Genomic DNA, 24,660 nt, shown 5'->3' with positions numbered 1-24,660 from the left:
ACGTTTTGCTGTCTCAAATGCACCACCAACCTGACTAATCTCCAGAAACAGTTGAAAACAGCTGTAAAGAGGCAAATGGAGCCTAACTTCTACAGTGCTAAGGATGTGGCAGGCAGCTCTCACCTATCCGCAGAACATTTGGATGGAGATTTTCAAAAGAAGGCTGGATAGTCATCTGTCTCGGATGATTTAGACAACAAATCCTGCATCTTGGCAGGGGGTTAGACTTGATGACCTTTGTGGTCCCTTCTAACCCTATGATTCTATGAACATATGGATGGAGTCTAGAGGAGAGCAACAATAATGACAAAGGATTTTGAAAACCTGACTCATGAGGAAAGGTTAAAAGAAACAGGCATGTTTAGTCTTGACAAAAGAATACTGAGGGTGAACCTGAAAACAGCAATCAGGTCTGTTAAGGGCTATTATAAAGAGGATGGTGGTCAGTTGCCCTCCATGTCCACTGAAGGTAGGACAAGAAGTAATAGGCTTAATCTACAGGAAGGGAGCTTTAGGTTAAATATCAGGAAAAACTTTCTAGCTATAAGAGTAGCTAAGCACTGGAATAGGTTTCCAAGGGAGATGGTGGAAATCCTCAGCACTGGAAGTTTTTAAGAACAGGCTGGACAAATACTTGTCAGGGACGATCTAGGTTTACTTGGTCCTGTCTCAGTGCAGGAGGCTGAACTTGATAACTTCTCAAGGTCCCTTCCAGACCTACATTTCTATGATTCTGTGTGGGAGGGAGGGAGAGTTCTCAGGCTCAAGATCATGTATCAGTAAATAAGAGGGGAGCAACAAGTACGTACAAAAAGATTCCAAGATGATCAGTTGACACCATAATAGGTGGTACTTTTATGCCCCCTTTGCCTTTGTTCTCCCTCCCTTCCCCAACAAAGTGGAAAGAGAAGAAAAGAATAGTGGTTGATGAGACTATACTGTTACAAGGAAAGGGATGAATAAGAGTACCATAAGCAAGAGTCTGAAGGAGGCAAAAGTTTTGCGTTCTATTGAGCGCTGCTATTTGGCTAACAGCACAGGATGAAGATGTATTTATACCTTTACATCTGTATGAGCTGATATAAGGCTGTAAAAACAAACAAACAACCATACAGGTAGAAGTGATGCCCAAGAGCAAAATTAGTTTTTGCTGCCTTCCCAGTACTTCCCATTTTACTCATCTTTAATACACGTGTTGACAGTTTCCATGTCAAGTTTAAAAAGAACACAAACACACACATCACCTTTAGAAGTCTCGAATGTAAATTACTGCATGTAACAACGCAGAGAAACTGTTATATTCCCCCTAACCCAATCTGCCCCAAAAGGAGGGAAAAGCCTCAATTAAACCTTTACCAATTTCTTTTTATCCTTTATGCCCTCCTGCTGTACCATTTCCAAAAGATTTATAGCCAGCTGTTGCCTAGTGGGGTCAGAATCTTCCTCCGATATGCAGTCCTCAACTGCTGTTGAAGATAAGATCTGCAACACAGGCATCACCAAGATGATGGCTGTGGCTGGAATTTTCTGAGTTTCTGTACAGGAAAGGAGCTTGCAAGCTATTTGAGCAAGAGAAAAAAATTAGGTGGAAAAGAGAGTTATACGTTTCAGTATGACATACATATTTTCTAGCAAACACTCTGGTCAAGCACAGTAACAGTCCCCAAAAGAGTTGCAATATATATACATTATACTGCCACAGTGCAAACTACTTTCCTGATAAGGACCACATCACCAAATTTACATTTCATGCCCTTTATACCAAGCCACCTGAGCACCTTACATTAATAAACACAGAAATGGAATAGAACAGAAACCCCTGCTTGTTAATGTATCAGCAGGAAAAGTCTATTCTCTATTACTAAACCAATAAGTCAAAAGCCCAGCCAAACAAATAAGCTATACGCTGTGCCCTCAAGATTGTCAAATGTGAGATCAGAAGAACTGTCAGAAGTAACAGGTTCAGGAGGCCTGAACCCTGTGCTAAGGCTATCCTGCTGCTGGCTAGAAAAATTTAAACCCCAATACAAAGGAAGAACAAGCCAGCAGATGCTAACATCCATGACAGGAAAAAGGAGGGGAGAAAAAAATCTGTTTTCGCCTTTGGCTCCACCAGATCAAACTTTTATTTTTTAACAACAAAAAATTACAGCTTAATACAATGAGCATTCCAATCACTGCATCTAACTTCAAAGAAGACTGACTACAAAAAGAAAATGTCTTAAATTTAAGGAAACAAAACAAACAGGAAACCATGATCTTGGAAACTGGATATTCCAAGTAGAACTTTACCTAGGTTTAAGATAGGTTTCTGCTGACACGCTGGAGACTGTAGCAGAAGTAAACCTAATCCAATTATGGCCTGTTCAACTGGAAAGTCCTGAAGAGGCAGAAAAAAAAGTGTTGTTTGAAGACTTCAGTTTTGAGCCAGATTGGGTGTGAAATAAACAAACATGTCAATATTGCATGCCTTTTTTATGCACACAGTATATACTGAACACAGTGTACCTGTTCAAACCTTGCAATTTAAAAGCAGCAACCTTTCAATAAAGGTAATCAACTGGAAGCATGAGGTCCAATACAATTCAAGCCTTTTATTAAATAGCCACAAGATTCTGATTAGTTTCTCTATAATTTGGTTTAACCTATACTGGCCAGCTCCCTACACAACAGTCTACATTGAATCTAACCAGTCAGCACTAAAACATAGTAGTTGAGATATGGGGACTTCATAATTTTAAATTTTCTGGCTTTTTAGTTTTGCAGCGAAGAAACAATAACAACAAAATTAAACCCAGGCTTCATATATCTACCATAAGCAAACACTATGGTAAAAGCCTTATTAGTTTAGATAAAACAGTTCAATGTCTATGTACTCGACATAGGCCTAGAAATCTTCAAAAATGGGTGCCTAAAATTAGGCTCCTAAAACCATATTCTAGGGACCTAAATAAGTACCTGGATGTCTAAAGTGCTAAGCATCCTCTGTTGGTGTCAGTAGGATCTTCTGGGTAATCTGCATTTTTTAAAAACCTGTGCTGGCAATTTTATCCATAATATACAAATTTCTGTGAAAATACTGGGCCTGAAGCAGTGAAATTCACAGACAGCGGCAATCTGAACTCTACAATGGTCAAACTCTGCTCCTAGATCATGTTTCTAATAGGGTGGAGCGATTTTCTCTAGGTAGCAAAAAACTTTTGTCACTTCAAAATAAAGCTACTTCAACATTAATAATGAAAAGTTATTTAGACTTCCAATACGCTAAAAGTTATTGTGAACTGTTTTAGACATATAGCCCAATCTTTTCAAAAATGCATTAGGCTCCTAAGGCTATATTTAGACACCGAAGGCTGAGATTTAAAAAACACCTATACAACTTAGGAGCACAAGTCCCAGTGATTTGAAACTGCAAACCCTGATTGAGGATTACAGCCTGATCAAAACATTTCAGATTTCTTAACTTGTAAAAATTCAATATATTGGAAGATGGTGCTTGTTGCAAATACAGGACATGCTATTTGCTTATGAATTTTCTATTAACTTTGTGTTGGTCTCACAGGGAGGATAATGAGAACCTTCGATTGACTTTTTCAGCACAGATGAGCATTTTAAACAAAGATTCTTAGCAAGAAAAAAATAACTGCATATATAGACCCACTTTGAAAGACCACCTTTAAAATGGCAACAATCTTTCCATTTAATGTAGCTTTTTGTATCTTCTCCCAGTCTTACCTCTTGCAAGAGCTCAACATTTTGCTCTATTAAGCAAATTGTAGATGAACATTCCCCTGTCACATTCAGACAAATCTCACAGAAGCACAGAATCTGCAGACAAAGCTGGGATAACTGGACTTTCCAAAAAACAGGGTACCGAAGCAGACTGCAGAATAATTCTTCTAGAAAGAACAATGCTTCCGTTATTTGTGGCAAGTCCTTTATCTGTCGAGAAAAAGAGATAGCTTACAACACATACACACACACTTTTTTATTTATTTTCCTTCTCCCTTACATGATGTGTGAAAGAGTTTCAATTTCTATAGCTGGCTCTAAGAGTTGTATAACTTTTTCATTGCAAACTTTTCTAAGAACCTTGCAAAAAACATATTCAGAGATAAACTACCAACCCAAACATTCTATGCCTGATGGCAGGATCAGCCTTGGAACAGACAAGCCTATCTGCAGTTTGAAACTCAGCAGTAAAATCAGACAGAAACTTAAAGAATTAACAAGCACTGCCCTTTTCCTTAAGAGGGACAACAGGCAGACATCCTTGGTTTTGGGTCCTTCATTCCTGATTTGCTACTGCATGCAATTCAGTTCCTGAGCTTCTCTGGGTTAGTGATTGCCAAATAGAACAAGTGGTGCAGAGGTTTTCTAATGCTGAAATTTTCTTATTATTGAGATTCTCCCCCCCCCCCATCACTTTTCTTATTATCTAATCTTGATTCCAACTTCAGTCTCCAGAGGTAGCAAGTCAGTATCTTATTCCCCTGAAGCACCAAGTAAGTTTATCTACAGAAAAAAATTGTATTCTAGTGTCTTGACCAAAAGTGTCATTCTATATTTGGAAGCAGTGCAGAAGAGGATTCAAATGGCAGGGTTTCTCAATAGGTTAATGTGTTAGATAGGAAAGATGTTCTGCTCTTGCAAATTCCAATTCCAACCAAACCCAGCTGTTCTAATCAAAATTCTGGAGCTGCTGTTATGAATAAGGTTTTGATCTCACCCACATTGGCATTTATTGCAAAGGATTAAGAACAATGAACCATCTGCTCTAATCAGGAGCCTTGTGTCTGCTGAATTCATCAAAAGGAAAGTCTGCAGGTGACCAGCTGAACCCTTCACCAGTGGTTGCCACCATAAGACAACAAAATGATTACTAAGCTTTCAGCATTTATGCAATACACAGTAGCAGGACTAAACGAGGGGCTAGATAAAGAAAGGATAAAAAGGGCTTGGGGATCGTAGAAGGAAGAAAGGACAGGTTATGAAAACAAGCTTATGAGTTCTTGGGCCAAAGATTTTCCTAGCTGCAGTGAAAGACACACTGTGGACAAGGGGACAGTGAAAAGAATGTTAAGCTTAGTATACATTTAAGAAAATATAAGTGATTTCTAGCAAAACAGAGTTTACTCCTATAGTTGTGTGTTTTGGTTTTGGGGGAATAAAGCAGGTTCATAACTATTTTTCTGAGAAGTTTTCTGTGTCCCTTTTGAAGTCTATTACCATCCTACAATCTTTAATGTGTTTATCTTCACTACACCTAATATTCCCATTTTGCAGACAGGAAACTAAGGCAGAAAGAGGCTACGGCCATGTCTACACTACAAAATTATTTATGTCATCATACAGTCACCACAGTTATTAAATTATTGTGTGTACCCACTTGGCTCCTTGTGTTAGTGGTGCGTGTCCTCACGAGGAGCACTTGTATCAATTGTATTGTCAGTCTGGGGATTATGGGATGGCTCCTGAAAACCGGTAACAGTCAACATAAACAATGCAGTGTCTACACTGACACAGTGTCAATCCAATTATATTGACAGTGACTCTACACCACTCGGGGAGGGGGTGTTACTACGTAGGCACAGAGAGGCACTTACATGGGTGGGATCCAAATTTACAAGAAAACACTTCCACAGCTAGGTCGATGCAAGGCAGCTTACGTTGACCTAACCATGAAGCACAGACCAGACCTAAGGGAGTTGCCAAAGCTCTCCCAGGAAGTCTGTGATGAAGCAGGGAAGTCCCTCCCGCATCGCCTGAGTCTCAGGCTTGCAACCTAAACACTGGACCATTCTTCCCCTCTTCTCCTCAATGAGCTATGGCTGAGATTTTGAAAGAGGCCCAAGACAATTAGGCACCCTACTTTGCACTGAATTTCAGTGAGAGGTAGGCCCCTCTGACAATCCCAGCCTACACAGAGTACAGTTGTGCCTTCCAGTACACAGTCCCACTGGCTTCAGAGAATGTCACACTTATTCACGTAAGGGGAGAATTTGTGTTCTTATTAAAACACAAGAACTTTGTATACCCCATTTCACACTTTAAAACCAACCCATCCAATTTCAAGTGTTACGAGTTTTCTCAAGACAGTTTGTGATGTTAAGAACTGGCTGTAAAAAACGGTTACCTACCTTTCATAACTGTTATTCTTCAAGATGTTTTGCTCATGTTCATTACACTCTAGATATATGTGTGCCCACGTGTGCAGCCGTCTGAGATTTCTGCCTTAGCGGTACCAGTAGGGCCGGCTGTGGCGCCCCGTGGAGTACTGCACTCATGCCTCGGAATATCAAGCACCGCCAGCCCTACACCCTCTCTGTTCCTTCTTGCTGACAACTCCTACGGAGGGGCAGGAGGGCGGGAAATGGAATGATCATGAGCAACACATCTCGAAGAATAACAGTTACGAAAGGTAGGTAACCATTTTTTCTTCTTCGAATACTTGCTCATGTCGATTCCATTCTAGGTGACTCACAAGCAGAATCAATGGAGGTGGGCTCGGAGTTCACAGTCTTGCAGCTTGCAGCACTGCTCTGCCAAAGCCAGCATCATCTTGACCCTGCTGAGTCACTGCATAGTGAGACGCGAAAGTGTAGACGGACGACCAGGTCGTGGCCCGACAGATCTCTTGGATCAGCACCTGCGCCAGGAAGGCTGATGATAATGCCTGCATCCTAGTTGAATGAGCTGTCACGATCGCCGGTGGGGACACCTTTGCCAGCTCATAGCAAAAGCAGATATAGGCCGTGATCCAAGATGAGATTCTCTGGGCTGACACTGGGCAACCTTTCATCCTGTCAGTGACAGCAGGCTTTGGATAAAGGACTGGTAAGTAAATGTCTTGACCAGTGTGGAACTGGGAGATGACCTTGGGCAGAAAGGTAGGGTGCAGATGCAGCTATACTTGTCCTTATTGAAGACCATATTGGGTGGTTCCAACATTAGCGTCCTGATCTCGGACACTCCACAGGTTGAAGTTATAGCGACCAAGAAGGAGACCTTCCAGGAGAAAGGCAGCAGGAAGCTACATCCTCTTGGACTGGTGGCTGGAAGGGTTCCAAGGGAGGACCCGTGAGCCTCGACAGCACAAGATTCAGGTCCCAAGAGAGGACCAGGTCCTGGACATGCGGGTAAAGGCACGCTAGACCTTTTAAGAAGTGCGCTATCATGGGATGGGAGAAGACCAAGTGGCCTTGAAACCAAGGGTGGAATGCCGTAATGGTCTCTAGGTGTACCTTGATCAAAGATGGTGACAGACCCTGAAGCTTAAGGTGCAATAAATAGTCCCAGATGTCCTGCAGCTGGGCCTCTTCCACACGAATGTGTCGGTCCGAGGCCCAACATGTGAACCGCTTCCACTTTGCCACATAGGTAGCCATGGTGGATGGTTTTCTGCTGCCCAGCAAAACCTGTTGGACACCAGTGGAACACTCCTGTTCATTCATACTTAGCCATGCAGCAGCCAAGCCGTCAAGTGCAACGGTGCCAAGTTCAGGTGCAGCAGGTTGCCATGGTTGTGGGACAGCAGATCTGGCCAAAGAGGTAGCTGCAATGGGGTGGCTGCTGAGAGACTCAGCAGCATGGCGAACCAGTGTTGACAAGGCCACGCTGGGGCTATGAGGATAACAGACGTTCTGTCTTGTTTCACCTTCAGCAATACCTTGTGGATCAATGGTACGGGCGAGAAGGCGTACATCAGCGCTCCCGACCACAGAATCAGGAAGGCATCCAACAGGGAACCCTTGTCCCTGCCCCACAGACAACAGAACAGGTGACACTTTCTGTTATGCCTGGACGTAAATAGGTCCACCCTGGGAGTCCCCCACCTGCGAAAGATCAAGCAGACCACCGCCGGAGGAAGCGACCATTCGTGGTGATACAAGAAGGACCTGCTGAGGTGATCTGCCAGGAAGTTCCTAGTTCTAGGCAGGTGGGCGGCCACCAGATAAATGGCATGCTACACACAAAAGTCCCAGAGGCTGAGCGTCTCCTGACAAACGACCAAAAACCTAGCATCACCCTGCCTGTTGATGTAATACATCACGGCTGTACTGTCCCTCAGGACTTGAACCTTCCTGCCAAGTGGGGCAAGAACGCCTGGTAGGCCAGGAAATCTGCTCTGAGCTCCATGACGTTCATATGAAGAGCCAGATCACTGGGTAGCCGGTGAACCTGGGTGTTGAGCTCGCCCAGATGGGCTCCCCAGCCCAGGTCCGACACATCTGAGACCAGGGTAAGTGACGGAGATGGGGTCACAAAGGGAACCCCCTGGAGCACTGACTCGGGATCCAGCCACCAGTCCAAGAGGATGTAGCTCAGCACCATGACCACTCGGGCTAGGGCGTGCCTGGTGGGGATATAGACCAGGACAAGCCACGCCTGCAGAGGCCGTAGATGAAGTCAGGCATGGATGATCGCGTACGTGCACGTGGCCATATGGTCCATTAGTCAAAGGCACGCATGGGTTGTGGTGAGCGGATGGCTCTTTATGTGAGCAATCAAGTCTGACATGGCCTGGAAGCGCACTTTTGGAAGGAAGGCCCCACCTCGCATGGAGTTGAGAAATGCTCCGATAAACTCTATACATTGGACTGGTGTTAACATGTCCAGCTCGTTGGACAGATGGACCGCACCAGATTGAGTCTATGTTGCACCTGCTCCCGAGACCTGCCCTTTTTAAGCCAGTCATCGAGATATGGGAAGATCGGGACCCTCCGACATCTCAGGTAAGCCGCGACCAGTGCCATACATTTTGTGAAGACCCTGGTGGCCGAGGACAGGCCAAAGGGTAGCGCCGTGAATTGGAAGTGATGCCCAGCCACTATGAAACACAGGAAACGCATGTGGCCCGGCAGTATGGAGACATGAAAGTAAGTGTCCTTTAAGTTGAGAGTGGTGTACCAATCCCCCGGATCCAGGGAAGGAATGATGGAGGCCAGGGAGACCATGAGGAACTTCAACTTCTTGAGAGACTTGTTGAGGCCACACAGGTCCAGGATGGGTCTGAGGCCCCCTTTGGCCTTCGGGATTAGGAAGTAGCGGGAGTAGAATCCTTTTTCTTCCATGTCCCAAGGAACATCCTCCACAGCCCCCAAGCCCAGGAGCTTCTTGACCTCTTGAACGATTGCTCTTGAGAAGGGTCCCTGAAGAGGGATAGGGAAATGAGGGAATGAAGGTGTGGGGGCAGGAAGAAGGGGTGCCCAAGAACTGCAGGGTATAATTCCAAGTCACTAGGTCCAGGACCCAGCGGTCCGACATAACCCGCAACCAGGCCAAGCGGTAGGGAGAGAGGCGGCTGAGGAAAAGGTGGGTAGGATCCGGTCAACTGAGCGGGGCATCGCTTCTGGCCCCCTGGGTGCTTGGCGGCCCCAGGCTGGGCTGGTAAACATAAGGAAGAAGGGTGATGATGACCAAAATTAGCATCTCTTCTCATAGATCCCGGACGAGGCTGGCAGGGTCTTGGCAGTGGCAGTGGTCGGAAGGGCTTTCTGGCTGATTGTGGCGTGTGCATGCCCAACGAGCGAAGGGTAGCCCTCGTGTCCTTCAACCCATGCAGCCTGGCATCCGTCAGATCCGAGAACAGACCAACTCCATCAAAGGGGAGGTCCTGGATCGAGGCCTGCATCTCCTCGGAGAGGCTTGCTGTCTGGAGCCAGGAGCTGCTTCGCATGACCACCGCCGATGTGACCACCCTTGCTGCCGAGTCTGACGCATCCTATGCCATTTGCAGAGAACATCTGGCTGCCGCAGTACCCTCCTCCACCACAGTGCCAAACTCTTGGGCCAGTCTCAGAGGGACGGATTCCTGGGACTTTCTGCAGCCGTCCTAGAGATTAAAACTGTACCAGCCCAGCAGGGCCTGATGGTTCGCCACCCAAAATTGCAGGCTGGCGGTTGAATAAATAAATAGTTTCTTAGCCTCTTTGTTTTTGGGAGTCGAGGAGGTGGGGACCTGTTTGTCTTTTTCATTGGTGGCAGATACAACCAGAGAACCTCAGGGTGGGTGGGTATAAAGGTATTCAAAACCTTTGGCCTGCACAAAGCACTTTTTCTCAGCCCGTTTTGAGGTGAGCGGAATGAAGAGGGCGGAGTCTGCCACAAGGCCGTGGCTATCTCGAGGATCATGTACAGGCAAGGCAACCCTGGCAGGCGTGAAGGCCGAGAGGACGTTGAAGAGAGCGTCCTCCTGCTCTGCCATTTCCTATACCTCGAGCCCCAAGTTCTCGGCCATATGCCAGAGAAGGGCTTGATGTTCCCTAAAGTCATCCAGCGGGCTAGCTCTGGAAGGTCCCAAGACTGCCTTGTCTGGGGATGACAAGGAAGACTGGACTGCCGGTGGGAGTGCTGAGGTCTCAACCACCGTCATAGAAGGTGGCTTTGGGGTGGGCACAGGTTCCTCCACCCCGGCTTTCAGTACCGGGCCCAGTGCCAGTGGGGCCACCAACCAATGCTCCACCACAGCCACCAAGGAGTGCTGCAAAGGAGGCATCGTCACAACCAGTATGCCTCATGCGCTTCAATAAGGCCACTGGCCGTGTTGCCATTCTGGTGCCGGAGACAAGGGAGTGGGCTCCAGTGCCCAATCACACCGATGAGACCTTGACGATGGGCTGAACTGGCCCTCCGTACCAGAGGAACCACCTTCTGAAGACCAGGGAGGATCCGACAATGCCTGTGTTTGTTTACTGTGGGTCGTGGCTACCAACGACCATTGCACAGGTGTAACTGAACAATAACTGTACCGTGGAGAGCGGTTCCGGTGCTGGGGAGACCCGTGCTGCAGAGACCAGTACCAGGACGGGGAACTTTCCCACTGTGTTGGTGATCGGGCCTGATGCCTAGAGGATGATCATCAAGAGAGTGAGCAGTGCCAGGAATAGTAAGGGGAGCATCAACCCCGTGCCGGTGAGTAGCGCCGAGGGGATCTGGAAGTTTGCCTGGGCAATCAACAATGCGACTGGGATCTGCCCCTGGATTCCAGACACAGCGGAGAACATCTTCTGTCCGGCAACGAGCATTGTTCTCCTGCTCCTGAGGGGTTTTAAGGGGGGGCTTGCCCTCGTGGGAAACCTTAGCCGGGTTCTGCAGCACCGGGGTCTTCATCGGAGCAGGTGGAGACCTGTGCTCTCTCTGTGCCTGGGGAGCCTGGGACGATGAAGATGCAGGCAGGAGTGTGGGTCCCATACTGCTCCCAGGAGTCGGTGGCGGATCTTTAAGAGGGCTCGGAGCCCCAGCTGGGGAGGCATGATCACGTGGCCCCGGAGTAGCCTGACTGGCAGGCCCAGGTCCCTTGCCAAATGACCCCAGGGCCTTCTTGTTCAGTGCCAGGGAGCACTTCTTGGCTTCTTCTTCAGCCACAACGAACAATGCCAGGAGGAGCTTGGTGCCAGTGAAGCACTGTGCATGGAGGCTGAGGCACTCGGTGCAACTTGTCTGGATGGCTTAGAAGCCGGGCAGAGGGCGGACTCCATTAGGATAGCCCTGAGACCGACATCCTGCTCCTTTTGGGTGCAGGGCTGAAAGTTTTTGCAGATCCAGCACCACTCCTTAACACTTGACTCCCCGAAGAACTTAAGGCAGCTGCCATTGGGGTCACTCGCAGGCATAGGCCTGCTGCAGTCTGAGCAGGGCTTAAACCTGGGAGACCAGGGCATGCTCTGCCTGGGGCAAAGTCCCACTTGGACCCTAACTGCTAACTAACACTTAACTATCAAATGCAAACTATGTACAATGGCTCTAAGGCGTGAAGTTCAGAATGGTAGAAACTGCTAGCGCTTGCTAAGCAATAAAGGCGCTCCGACCGACCACCACGGGCAGTAAGAAGGAACTGAGAGGACACAGGGCCGGTGGTGCCTGATATACCGCCTAATGAGCGTGGCACTCCAGAGGATGCGACAGCCAGCCCTACGGGTACCGCTAAGGCAAATATCTCTGACGGACGTGCACGTGGACACATGCACACCTAGATGGAATCGACATGAGCAAACACTCGAAGAAGAACAGCAGATTGTGATTGGTTCGGGACAATAACATTCTGTCTCTCACATGCTGCTCTCCCAGCTTAAACTGTATATAAGGCCATCAGCATCATTAGTTACTATCACACACAACGCTTGTTTCCAGTTAGACCTTGCATGGTCAGATTTGATCTCTTAAAAAAATTATATTACCTTCCCCAAGAAAACCAGACATATCAGTTCTGGATTTCCAAGCTGCTGATCAAATCTAGTTTGTGGGAGTTGGAATGCAGCACTGCATGTGAACATACAAAAGAGTAATACAATAACAAAGCTGCTTTAACTAAGTTTATTTGCAGAAGGCAGCGCCAAGCACTAAATTAACTTTTACCTGAAAATGTGGAATCAAGTCACAAAGCAGCTGAAGAATAAGGTGTTCTAGTGTAGAAGGTGCCTCTTTGTTCTCAGGACCATGTGGCTGAAGTAAGATTTTAAGTAGACCCATTCGCAGTTCCGCATTCTCCCCCAATTGGGACGGTTCACAATACAGGTATCTTAAAAATGGGGTCATTATACAGACGCATGAACTCTGTGCCCTGCATTTCAAAAATAAGTTTTCTGAGACCACTTACTAGTAAAAGTCAGCGAACAGTGAAACCCAAACAACATAACATTCACAGCCTCTATAGGTATCAACATTGTGCAGGATGTATACTAATTATGAGAAGACACCATGACAGTCATTGCTAAATCTCACAATAAGCAGTAACAATTTGATTTACTGGCACAGAACAATATAATGAGCTCTTGTATAGTAAAGGTGCAATTAAAGTGCATTGCCAATATACTTACTCTGTACTGCTGCATGAATAACACCTCACTTTATACTCTTAGATATTGCAATGGCATTTTATATTTGATTTTTTTCCTCAACAATTTAGAAAGCTGTTTTCTGTGCTAAATGTCATCATAGATATTGTTGTACCAAATTATGTGGTATCTGGATAATGTTGTTCAGAAATACAATTATAAAATCTGACTGTCCATCACTATAAATCAAACACAAAATAACTTATTGTTTGAAAGTTACCACACCAACAGTGATCAAAACAAAGTACTGCTTCAACAAGGGTTGCTGCCGGGCAAAGAGTGTATCACTGTACTGTTTTATTGGATTCACTTTGCTAGAAACTCACAACTACACATTTTAAAAAAATATCCAATTGTTGATCCATTTATGACTCATGGTCTCAAAACTGGGAATCACAATACTGGTTACAATGCCCAGATATTGTTAAATAATTAAGTACCTCCAGAAACCTTTCATCTTCTCCCATTCATGTCTTAAAAAAATCAGTAATACATCTGGATCACTATATTCTAGATCTAGGATTTTATGCTATAAAAGCCTTTGGATAAAAAGTGGCAGGAAGAACAACAGGATAAGTGGGTTCTTCCAAAGAATGCAGCTATTTTCAAAAAAAAAATTAACCAGTTGTCGCTTCATATTCCCATTCATCACACAAAATACCTACTATACACCTAAATATATACTAAATACCATATAAAATAAAGTTTTTCTGGCACCCTCCAATGTCGCTGCAAATTTTATCATTGATTTCAGTGGGAGGATCAGGGCCATAATAATTATGCATTCAATCTAAACCCTACTGAAGTTAATCAGAATTTCTCCACTGACTTCCAAGTAATTTGAATCAGGACTCAACTCCCTGAGAGGTTATGAAAAGCTATCTGTGGCTTTCCCCTTCTGCATACATTTTAAAATACTCTATTATGATTTCAGTACTGGAGAATGCATGTATTCGTGACAGAACACATTCATTACTCAGGCATTACTCATTGACTTCAGTGAGAGTTTTGCCTCAGTAAAGATTGTGGGATTAGACCAAAAATGAAATACATTTTAAAATCTTCTGTAGTTATCTGCAAGAAACAAATTTTTTTATTTTAACTCATTATAAATCTCTAGCTCCAGCTCTAGGTGTTATTACAGTAGTTCAGAAAATTTCAAATAAAAACTTTCCCATGAAAAACAGAAAAACGTAATGTCAAATTTTCACAATGCCTCCCTGTTTTCTGAGCTCCTTGAATAACAACGGTCATTAACATTTTAATAGATCAATAACAATTCCCAAACAGCCATACTATCTCCTCCAGTCACACCCACATCACCATCAGGTCATCCCCTGAGAGGGGGGGGGAAAAACAACTAAAACAAAACACTAAGACCCTGATTCTGCAAACTCTTATTCATCTACTCAACTTTATGTATGTGACTAGTCCTGCTGACTTCAGTAAGTGTATGCAGGATCACGCTTAAGGAAAAAGACAGGCCTTATACCTTAAGAGTGAAATCCTGGTCCCACTGAAGTCAATGGGAGTTTTGCCATAGACTTCAATAAGGTCAAGGTTTCACACTTTTTCTGCTGCCCATTCAACAACAGATTATATCACATCCACTTATGACAGAATTCTTTATGAATAGTGAATTCCAGAATTGTAAAGTGACTGGAGGATCTGTCTTTCTAATATTTTGTTTTAAAATGAATCTACCTTTTTTAATTTGACATCAACTTAAAACTCAAACTTCTGTTTGAAGATTCCTTAACTTCTATCATTACAAGTAACACCTAAATTCATAAAGAGAATAAAGAGAAAAATATTTATATTGAAAAATATTTCTCTTACCCCAGTTGTCTACTTTATGAAACAGAGCACTATATATGTAGTTAATTTCACTGTATTACTACAGTCAGTTCCCCTGTTTGTGAGTCTTTCACAAAACAACAGAGAAAAGACATTTTTAAAAATATAGGGAAATATGTTCTGTAAAACTAATGATCAGTAGCGCAGTGGCTGGTATAATACTTGATAGTGCTTTAAACTCATTTCTCAAGATTAGATTTCTATTTGACAGTGACCTTTTAGCTCTTCATGTATACGTAAATGGTATGGGTCTGTTTTTTTAAACAGACAATTTTTATAAAGGCGGCGGCTTTGCAATTCAATTTTTTAAATAAAAAAACAAGCATCTTCAAAAGCCACCATTTAAAATCGCTATCATTTAAACTTAACAGGAAAAATGGCTTGTAGCTATGGTACTAGGTTGCTGCACAATCCCAGAAGAAAAGCTCTCATTTTACCTGCAATGAAGTCATGTTGTATAAAAGATATTCATGGACCTTGTCATTGGACAGACTGTGCTATTATACAGCTTTAGCCATTAAAATGTCAGCAATTGCCAAGTTATCACACAGTGACATTTGAGATTAACACAGTTTCCCCAGCCACATATTAGCAGGCACCTCTGATACTTCTGTGGTAATGCTTTGCAAATGTTGACTTTTAAATGGCCTTCTGTTCAGCATAGTCTTTCCCAAAAGAACAGAGTTGTAGTAAGAAAAATATCAACACTGAAGAAAGCAGAAAACTCCTAGAAACACATGAATTGCCACACCAGAACACACCAACTGTCCATCTATTCCAGTATCCTGTCTAACAGCAACAGTACCAGACGCCTCAAAGGAAAGTACCTGAAACCCACCGTGGACAATAACAGAGTAACCTGCCCATATGTATTCATGCCTCATTATTGGGCAGGTGGCTTAAGGGTTAATACTCCGACTTTTTACTTAGGTATTTAACATAGAGGATTTTCTCATTGCCCATGTAAATAGCTACTCTTTTTCTAAGTCTGCCTGAGCTCTTGGACTCAATGACAATGTCATGGACAGCAAGTTCCACAGATTTATTATGTGTTGTGTAAAACAAAAACATAATTGCTATGATCAGATTTAAATGTGAATGAACTGAACATCCTCCTGTGCTTATGTTATGAGAAAGGTACATAGGAACTTCTGGTTTACCTTCTCTAAATCATTCACTATTTCGTTTAACTGACGTCCCAGCTTGTCTCCTTTCCAAACTAAGCAGTCCCAATCCTCCAAAATGCAAATTTTGTATCCATTCAAAAGCCAACTGGCCAATTAACACAGGGAAATAATTTTTTGGTTGGTTTAGTGAACGGTTAGTGTTTCCATTAACATCCTCACTGTAGTGGATTTTCTGCCTGGGCTAGACCATTTCTGTGACAATCTTCCAAAGTTATATTTAATATTTGGTTTCATAACTACATGGTCTATAACAAAAGAGAATTAAATTTTTGAATTCAAAGTTTTCATCCAACAATGACCTTTTTTCAGAAACTACATTTTTAATGAAAAATTAGTGACTTTTTCAAATCAAAGGCATCATCTAAAACATCAAAATTGTTATCAAAAATTCAGATACCATTTCCACAGCATTTTGAATAACTTTTACAATAACTATTTTGATTAAGAACTTTAGCAATTTTAGATATTTAGAAATTTTCCAACACTCGGAAACAAAAAAACTTTGAAATACAATTTTTGGCTAAAAAATAACCATTTTTTCAACCAGCTCTAACTGACAGTATGTATTATTTGAAGAAATGTAAGAGTATGTCTACACAGCAAAGAAAAACCTGCAGCTGGCCCATGCCAGCCAGCTCAGGCTCGCGGGGCTGTTTCATTGCTGTGTAAAATTCCAGCCTCGGGCTGGAGCCTGGGCTCTGGGAACCCTCCACCCCATAGGGATTTTCTTTGCTGTTTAAACATACCCTAAGAGGGTTTTGCTGTTCTTTTTTAAAAACATACAACCACATACTTTACCCTGTAACTTCAGCAAGCACTTCTTTGTGGAATTAGTACGTGTTCTACAGATATAAACAAACAACTGAACTGTATTTGTTTTTTACCTCTCTGGACATTGCTGGAAAAATACTGTTATCTGCTGCAAGAGAACTGGCCAGCAATCAGGTCTGTTTTCAAGTACAGTGATCAGTGGATGAGGAGGATACCTGAAACACAGAGAAATCGTGTTTGGATCTGTAATGCAGGAGGCAAACATGTGAGGTAACTATCTTCAAGATAACAGCTGTAGATGTACAAAATTTAACCCCTGCCTTTACCAACTTCCTTCACGAGTTTCATCAAGATACTATACATCGAACTAGTATAATTTTTGGGATCCCCTGGAAACAATATTCAAATGAACTGTTTTTAGATACAGATTTAGGCAAAGACTTTTTCCACAGAGTGCTTATAGTTAAATTAATATGCCCATAAATAGGTGCCTAAAAATCACGTAATTTATTTAAATACAGACAGATGGGGAGATTTTCAGAAACACACAGGTATGTTAGGTGCCTAACACTCATTGCTGTTCAGTGGAAGTTGGATGCCGAACTGCCCTTTGTGTCTTTGAAAGTCTCCCTCCACAATCTTGTCTTTAGGATCTCATATTTTAAATGCTTCGTCTTTATTGTCATAGAGCACCTTTCATACTTAAGGGATTCTTAAACACTGTCTAAAGCAATGGACTTGGATACCAGAAGTGCATCAACTGATTAACCCATAAAAGGAGCCATTATCTGCTCAACAATAAGCATCACACATACCGCAGAATATTAAAACATATTTTATTACCAAATAAAACAAAGGAGCTCACAATGTATGGGGGGTATTAAACCTCTCCCCAATTAAGGGGAGGCCTCCCCAAAATTAAGATACTAGCCCAAAATACTCTGAAATGCTTCAGGTACCTCAATAAGCTACAGATGACAAGACTAATTATTAAAGAAGAAAACATAAATCACTTAACACAAATAGGAGGGGAAAAATCTTTGGAATAATTATTTAAAGACAACAAAAAAAAAGGAGGAGAGGAGGTATAAAGCACATAACCTATACCTATTAGCTTATAAGTAGTACCCAGACAAAAGTTCTGATCTGCACATCACCCAACTCTTTGGAGTCTTTCAACTACAGATACATCTCTTCAGCGGGAGAAGCTGCCCATAGTGGCTGGTCCACTGAAGCAGAAGTTGCAGCTTCTCAAACCTGGTCTTTAAAGTCTGCCACCACTTTTGCTGTTTGACATATTACCAGACCGGATGACTATTAGTGTATTAATATTTTTCTTTTTTCTCCAGCCCATAACAGGGTCAGTTGTAGCTTTTCAAAGGGCCTTTGATGGCTGGAGAGTAAATGATTTTACAAAAAGAAAAGGAGTACTTGTGGCACCTTAGAGACTAACCAATTTATCTCTAAGGTGCCACAAGTACTCCTTTTCTTTTTGCGAATACAGACTAACACGGCTGCTACTCTGAAACCAATGATTTTACAGCCACCCATTCCCAGCAAAAACCAAAACACCCAGAGCCCACCTAAGCTTCCCAAAGGTGGCCAGCCCTTGAAATGGCTCTTTTGCAGAAGTGTTTGCTTTTTGGAGGTGTGCCTTCACCTACTGCAGGTTGCATATACTCTATCTCCAGTCTGTCTGGAACAGAAGCAGTTCCTCATGCAGCTGTCTCCATGGAGTCACCCCTGCACTGGCTCTGTTGTTGGTCTGCTCCACTTCTTTCTCCCCCTCCCATTACTAGCTTTTATAAATTTAGTTCCCTGTGGGACATTCATGCACCACCACCATCCTTCCCCACTTCCAGGCTCTCCTCTTTATTCCATGTGCTTCGTGGATGCTGAAGTGTTCCCAATGCCAAGCAAGGGGATTTTAATTGTGGTCCAAGGCCAGCACACATCACTAAACCAGCTTGGAATCAGGAATCAAAGAGAAATCAGCTTTCATCTCCATGAAGGAGAAGTGGGTCCAGCTGCAAGAGGAGGGGCCTGCATATCATGTTCAGTATGTGTTCTCCTGCACCCTCTCTCGGACTACACACAAGGAAACAAGAGTATGGAAACAACTATCAGGGTAGATAACTGCCATATAGTGGTTGAGGAGGACACCACGAGAGGAACATGAGTGCACGGGTGATATTTTAGAACAGGGCAGGTCTACTTTCATTACAAGTGTCTGGATTGCTACTGTAGCTAAGCCACATTTACACAGCCAAGAGGTTGCAACTGTTTCGTTCTGATGCAGCCCTCTAGTCAACACCTTTGCCACCAGAACTAAACTATTACAATACACTGGGATATATCTACAACAGGTAAGTTTTGTGATACTCCACGTGACACATTTCTCACCAGGGAAAAATAGTCATGGATTTCTCCCTAGGGTGCCCCTCAGCAGTGGACAGGTGTGTGAACCGGGGGAGGGATTGGAGACTGAAGCCTATCCCTTGCACCCTGCAGAAGCAAAATCAAAACCAGCTTTGGTGAGCACTGGGAGCCTGGATAAGCCAGGGGGGACAAACGTTATTGGAGGGAGTATGAAAAAATGTGGCATGGGAGCTTGTTTGTGGAGAGGGGAAAGGAATGGGAGCCTAAACATGAAATCCACCTGCGGAATTTTGGTGGCGGGGAGCTTGTTATGATGACAGTTGTTGGAAGTGGAGTGCAGCTCCCCAATCCTGCCCCAGCTCACCACTACCTGCTGCCCCTTCTGTTCTTAACCAGCCCTTTCCAGTTTCTGTTTCCGGTGCCTGCCCTTGCTCCTTCCACCCTGCTCTCACCAGGCCCATCCAAACCCCATTCTGCTCCTCACCGACTGCAAACAAGACAGACTGGTGCCACTGCTGCCAGCAAGGGGCACATTAAGAACACAGGACTGTCTCCCTGACCTCAATATTGACACCTGGTGCCATAATTTCCCCCCAGTGACCAACAAGGGAAGTTGCAGGAAAAGTCCTGCTGGAAACATGAGATTTAAACAGGGCTGCAGAAATGAATGAGAAGCAGGGAATGTGGGAGTGCACATCCAATACATGACACTTAGCAGTCTTGATAGGACTACATCTTAATTCTGGAAACTTGCAACTGGTCCAGAATTCTGCCCTCAGTTTGTTAAAGTGTTTCTCTTCACAAGCACATCAAGTCTATGCTCCAACATCGGCACTGGCTGCCAATTGTTCCTAGGTGGATCTTAGAGTGCTGGTTTTGAGCTATAAAGCACTAAATAACCTGAGACCTACCAAGCTAAGAGGCCACCTCTCTGCCCAGGAGATAATGCCATAGTCAGTGGGGGCGCCTGAGCTGGAGTTCCATTATACCTTCTGAATTCACTAGCCAACCCCCTTTCCACATAATTGCCCAAAGTTTTCTAAACTTCTAAACATCTTTCCTCTCTGGCCCATAAGGAGACTGGTGACGGGCAAAGCTGGCTAGCAGTGCATGGTGGACTCTGATGGAGACACTGTTAGGAAATTTAAATTAAGTTGTATTTCTGTTGTCAGGGTATTTGATGGAGTCTGTTTACCAGGATATTAGATGGAGTCTGTATTCTTTTTTTAAATAAATATTGTTAGGAGAGCCCAAGCCTGGGATGGTCTCTCATTGTAAAACACTAAAAATATAAACAAATTCAGACATTCTTACATTATTTCACATTACACAGAAATATTTATGGCCTGATTTTCAGCAGTGCTGAGTAATCCCAGCTCCAAATGCAGCCCATGGTATATGCAGGAGTTCTGCACTTTGAAAAAACAAGGTATAATTTCTTTTCTCTATTATACATCATAGTTTGACTAAATAGTATGACGGTGCCTTCAGGCTGTCATTGAACTAGTGAGACCATACCCATATGCTGTAAATATGACCCTGAATACAAAAATGCTGTGCCCAGTAACACATTTCTGAAAAATAAACTAAAAGATACATTTTCTTAAAACAAAAGGAGGTGCTCCATATTATGGTACTTCATTCTCTCTGACCTTATTAGAATACTGGGTAACTGACTGGATTTCAGTTTACTTAAAGAGTAATAAATGTCACCATTATCCAAATGAAATGGCTGATGGGTTACATAAGCTGACTGCAGAATGATCTTTCATACCTAATGCTCCTTGTTTCTTTAGGAGTTTGTCAGAGGAAAGCTAACAGCCAAGAAAATTGCAAATATTATTGTCTCTACTCTAGTAAGAGGTTACAGTGGAACACGACTCCCTGAACTCTGCAGGCTTGGAGTTCAGCTCATACTGCATAACTGCAGGGTTTTTAAGATCTGCAATATCCTACTCTTAATAAAAATTCTGTGGCATCTAAAGTGAAAGCAAGTTCCAGTGTATTGTTTCTTGCCAAGAAAATGGATCCTGATCTGACTTGTGAGCACTATTTGCTATATAAGAGTGTTTGTGATGCAGCTGTATAAATGTCAGATTAATAATTTTATCATCATCATAAATTACTTGCATTTTGTTAACGTTCTTTAGGGTGCCCCCAAAAAGTTAGTGCTTGCTTGCTTCTGCAGATAGATAGAACCAGGCTGCTAAGCCTGGGAGTACATGTTAAAAAAGGTGTAAGGAGGCTGCAATACCCTCCATTGCATTTGGACATGAAGACAATTTTCCTCTTTAAACAAATATGATGGGCTTCTCTGGAAAAATTTAGAATTGCAGATAGTAACTTACTGCCATTATATCTCTAAAATCAGAAACTTTATCTAAGTACCACTTAACTCTGAAATATACAGTATGTGGCACAGGTACAACCACTACTGGACTACTGCATTCAGCTCTCCTCAATCCAAGAAGGATGTTGAAAAATTGGATTGGGGTCAGAGAAGAGCCACAAGAATGAGCAAAGGATTAGAAAACATGTCTTACAGAGAGCAACAGACCCTGTACACCTTGCATGCCAGGCTCCTTTGTTGTTCTATTGCCCTGAGTTCAGCTGTAAAAACAGAGTGGGCTCAAGAAATAATCAACAGTGACAAGTCTCTTTGGAGCAAGGAAGTTCATGTTAAAAAGACCATGACAATTCCACCATCTGGTCTCAAGAGTCTCATCTTACTCAACAGTACAGTAATCCTAGAATTGGACTGCGTACAGAACAGCAAACCAAAAACATCAAAGGTTCTATTGCTATCGTGTGTTAGGCAAACTAAGACTTACAGCCAGCAAACTATGACAGTTGGTGTGTTATATTTGGAGGAGAAACTCAACAACTAAAACAGAGGGATTTTAGTCCTGCTTTAACTGCAACACCCAATACAACTTTGAAATAAAGCTGCTACCCTTGCATCCCTAATTCATCTTAGAATGTACTTATCCATCCACTACTTATTTTGGTTTGATTTACTGTCAGTTTTGTAATTGGAGGACAAATGAAATTTAACAAGCAGATAGAAAGGCATGTGGGACCAAAAGTCAGGAGATCTGCATCAGGAGATCAATGTCACAGAGAAAGTCTATGTCATGGCCAAGTCACTAAGTCTCTTGGGGGAGGTCCCGGACGACTGGAAAAAGGCTAATGTAGTGCTCATCTTTAAAAAAGGGAAGGAGGAGGATCCTGGGAACTACAGGTCAGTCAGCCTCACCTCAGTCCCTGGAAAAATCAGGGAGTAGGTCCTCAAGGAATCAATTCTGAAGCACTTAGAGGAGAAGAAAGTGATCAAGAACAGTCAGCATGGATTCACCAAGGGCAAGTCATGCCTGACTAATCTAATTGCCTTCTATGATGAGATAACTGGCTCTGTGGATGAGGGGAAAACAGTGGACATGTTATTCCTTGACTTTAGCAAAGCTTTTCATACGATCTCCCACAGTATTCTTGCCAGCAAGTTAAAGTAGTATCGGCTGGATGAATGGACTATAAGGTGAATAGAAAGCTGGCTAGATCGTCAGGCTCAACAGGTAGTGATCAATGGCTCCATGTCTAGTTGGCAGTCGGTATCAAGTGGAGTGCCCCAAGGGTCAGTCCTGGGGCCGGTTTTGTTCAGTATCTTCATTAATGATCTGGAGGATGGCGTGGATTGCACCCTCAGCTAGTTTGCAGATGACACTAAACTGGGAGGAGTGGTAGATACGCTGGAGGATAGGGATAGGATACAGAGGGACCTAGACAAATTAGAGGATTGGGCCAAAAGAAATCTGATGAAGTTCAACAAGGACAAGTGCAGAGTCCTGCACTTAGGACGGAAGAATCCCATGCACCGCTACAGACTAGGGACCGAATGGCTCGGCAGCAGTTTGGCAGAAAAGGACCTAGGGGTTACAGTGGACAAGAAACTGGATACGAGTCAACAGTGTGCCCCTGTTGCCAAGAAGGCAAACGGCATTTTGGGCTGTATAAATAAGGGCATTGCCAGCAGATCAAGGGACGTGATCGTTCCCCTCTATTGGACACTGGTGAGGCCTCATCCGGAGTACTGTGTCCAGTTTTGGGCCCCACACTACAAGAAGGATGTGGAAAAACTGGAAAGTGTCCAGCGGAGGGCAACAAAAATGATTACTGGCCTGGAACACATGACTTAGGAGGAGAGGCTGAGGGAACTGGGATTGTTTAGTCTGCGAAAGAGAAGAATGAGGGGGGATTTGACAGCTGCTTTCAACCTGAAAGGGGGTTCCAAAGAGGATGGATCTAGACTGTTCTCAGTGGTACCAGATGACAGAATGAGGAGTAATGGTCTCAAGTTGCAGTGGGGGAGGTTTAGGTTGGATATTAGGAAAAGTTTTTTCACTAGGAGGGTGGTGAAACACTGGAATGCATTACCAAGGGAGGTGCTGGAATCTCCCTCCTTTGAGGTTTTTAAGGTCAGGCTTGACAAAGCCCTGGCTGGGATGATTTAGTTGGGGATTGGTCCTGCTTTGAGCAGGAGGTTGGACTAGATGACTCCTGAGGTCCCTTCCAACCGTGATATTCTATGATTCTATGTGCCTCAGTTTCTTCATCAATAAAACAGAAGTAATATCCACTTAGCAGGATGCTAGATTAATTAACGTTTGTAATGACTGAGCATGTTTTGTTCCTCAGATGGAGGCATTAGGTAAATGTAAAGTTTTATTATCAAGTTACATAATGGCTGGACAGGGGTAGTAATCAGTGTTCACCACGAGTGACATTTCCATTTCTCTACTGTCGGTTTTGTATAAGTTTCCTCAGGATCTTTCTACATCCATGGCTGTAAAGCAACCAACTTCCAGGACATTAACTGTCATGCATACAGATACCAGAAGGAAAAAACCCTCGTACTAGCCTTGTAAATCTCAAGTCAACTGAACAAAATAGGTTTCCCTACTATGCCATCGAAAGCAATTCTCATGAATATACAGAACAGTGGGGAAAACAAAGTTTCTTCACTATCAAAAATGACAGCTGTTCAAATGTCAAGCTGGCTGATGTGATGGGATATTTGTAGGATGTTCAGAGAATTCCTATTGATATGGATGTAATGAAAAATGACCAATGGTACATGCCTTGCCCAGGTTTGGCCCCAGATTTTTAGGGACCTAATAGAAGTAAAGGGCATAACTCCACCCTCTCCCTTCCTTGCCTGTAACTGTTTCCCATACACACACATCCCTGTGCAGACCCACAATACACCCACCCTGTCTAACTCCTTCCTTCCTGCACCCCCTTTTAGTGAAGCTTTGGTCCCAGTGACTTCCTTAGATGGACTGGGAGGGCAAAATACAGTGCTGAAATGCAAGTTTCCAAAGGGTAGTGTGAAAGGCGAGTTAGAAATTAATTCCCTATGCTGGCATTAATCAGACAGGATCACAAACCCGGGAATATGAGATGACTCTCTCACTGTCAGATTAGGTGTATGATTTACATGATGTGGAGCCTCTGAAAAAGCAGGGCTGTGTACATTCTGGCCTAAGGCAGCTGCATATTCAATTATATTTTAAATACATTTTCTTCTAATTAGGTAAAATAATTAGTCTTCGTTAAGTTCCTGATCTTGCTTC

At 43.5% G+C, this 24,660-nt stretch overlaps 1 protein-coding gene across 4 annotated transcripts in view; it reads right to left on the bottom strand.

Moving 5' to 3' along the window:
• Positions 1-24,660, bottom strand: part of FOCAD (focadhesin) — a 199,783-nt gene that overhangs the window by 141,503 nt on the left and 33,620 nt on the right. For 3 of the 4 annotated variants that reach the window (XM_084627726.1, XM_084627727.1, XM_084627729.1), the window contains 5 exons: positions 16,765-16,866; positions 12,358-12,562; positions 3,736-3,942; positions 2,293-2,380; positions 1,351-1,559 (listed from right to left, as the gene is read on the bottom strand). In XM_084627726.1, the coding sequence (XP_084483852.1) occupies positions 1,351-1,559; positions 2,293-2,380; positions 3,736-3,942; positions 12,358-12,562; positions 16,765-16,866 (811 nt within the window). The remainder of the gene's footprint in view (positions 1-1,350; positions 1,560-2,292; positions 2,381-3,735; positions 3,943-12,357; positions 12,563-16,764; positions 16,867-24,660) is intronic. The other variant, XM_084627728.1, reaches the window with a different exon arrangement.

This window comes from Lepidochelys olivacea (genome assembly GCF_965140295.1).
Source record: "Lepidochelys olivacea isolate rLepOli2 genome assembly, chromosome: 5".
Taxonomy (NCBI): domain Eukaryota; kingdom Metazoa; phylum Chordata; order Testudines; family Cheloniidae; genus Lepidochelys; species Lepidochelys olivacea.
The sequence above is the reverse complement of the archived record's forward strand: the minus strand, read 5'-3'. Positions and strand labels throughout refer to the sequence as shown.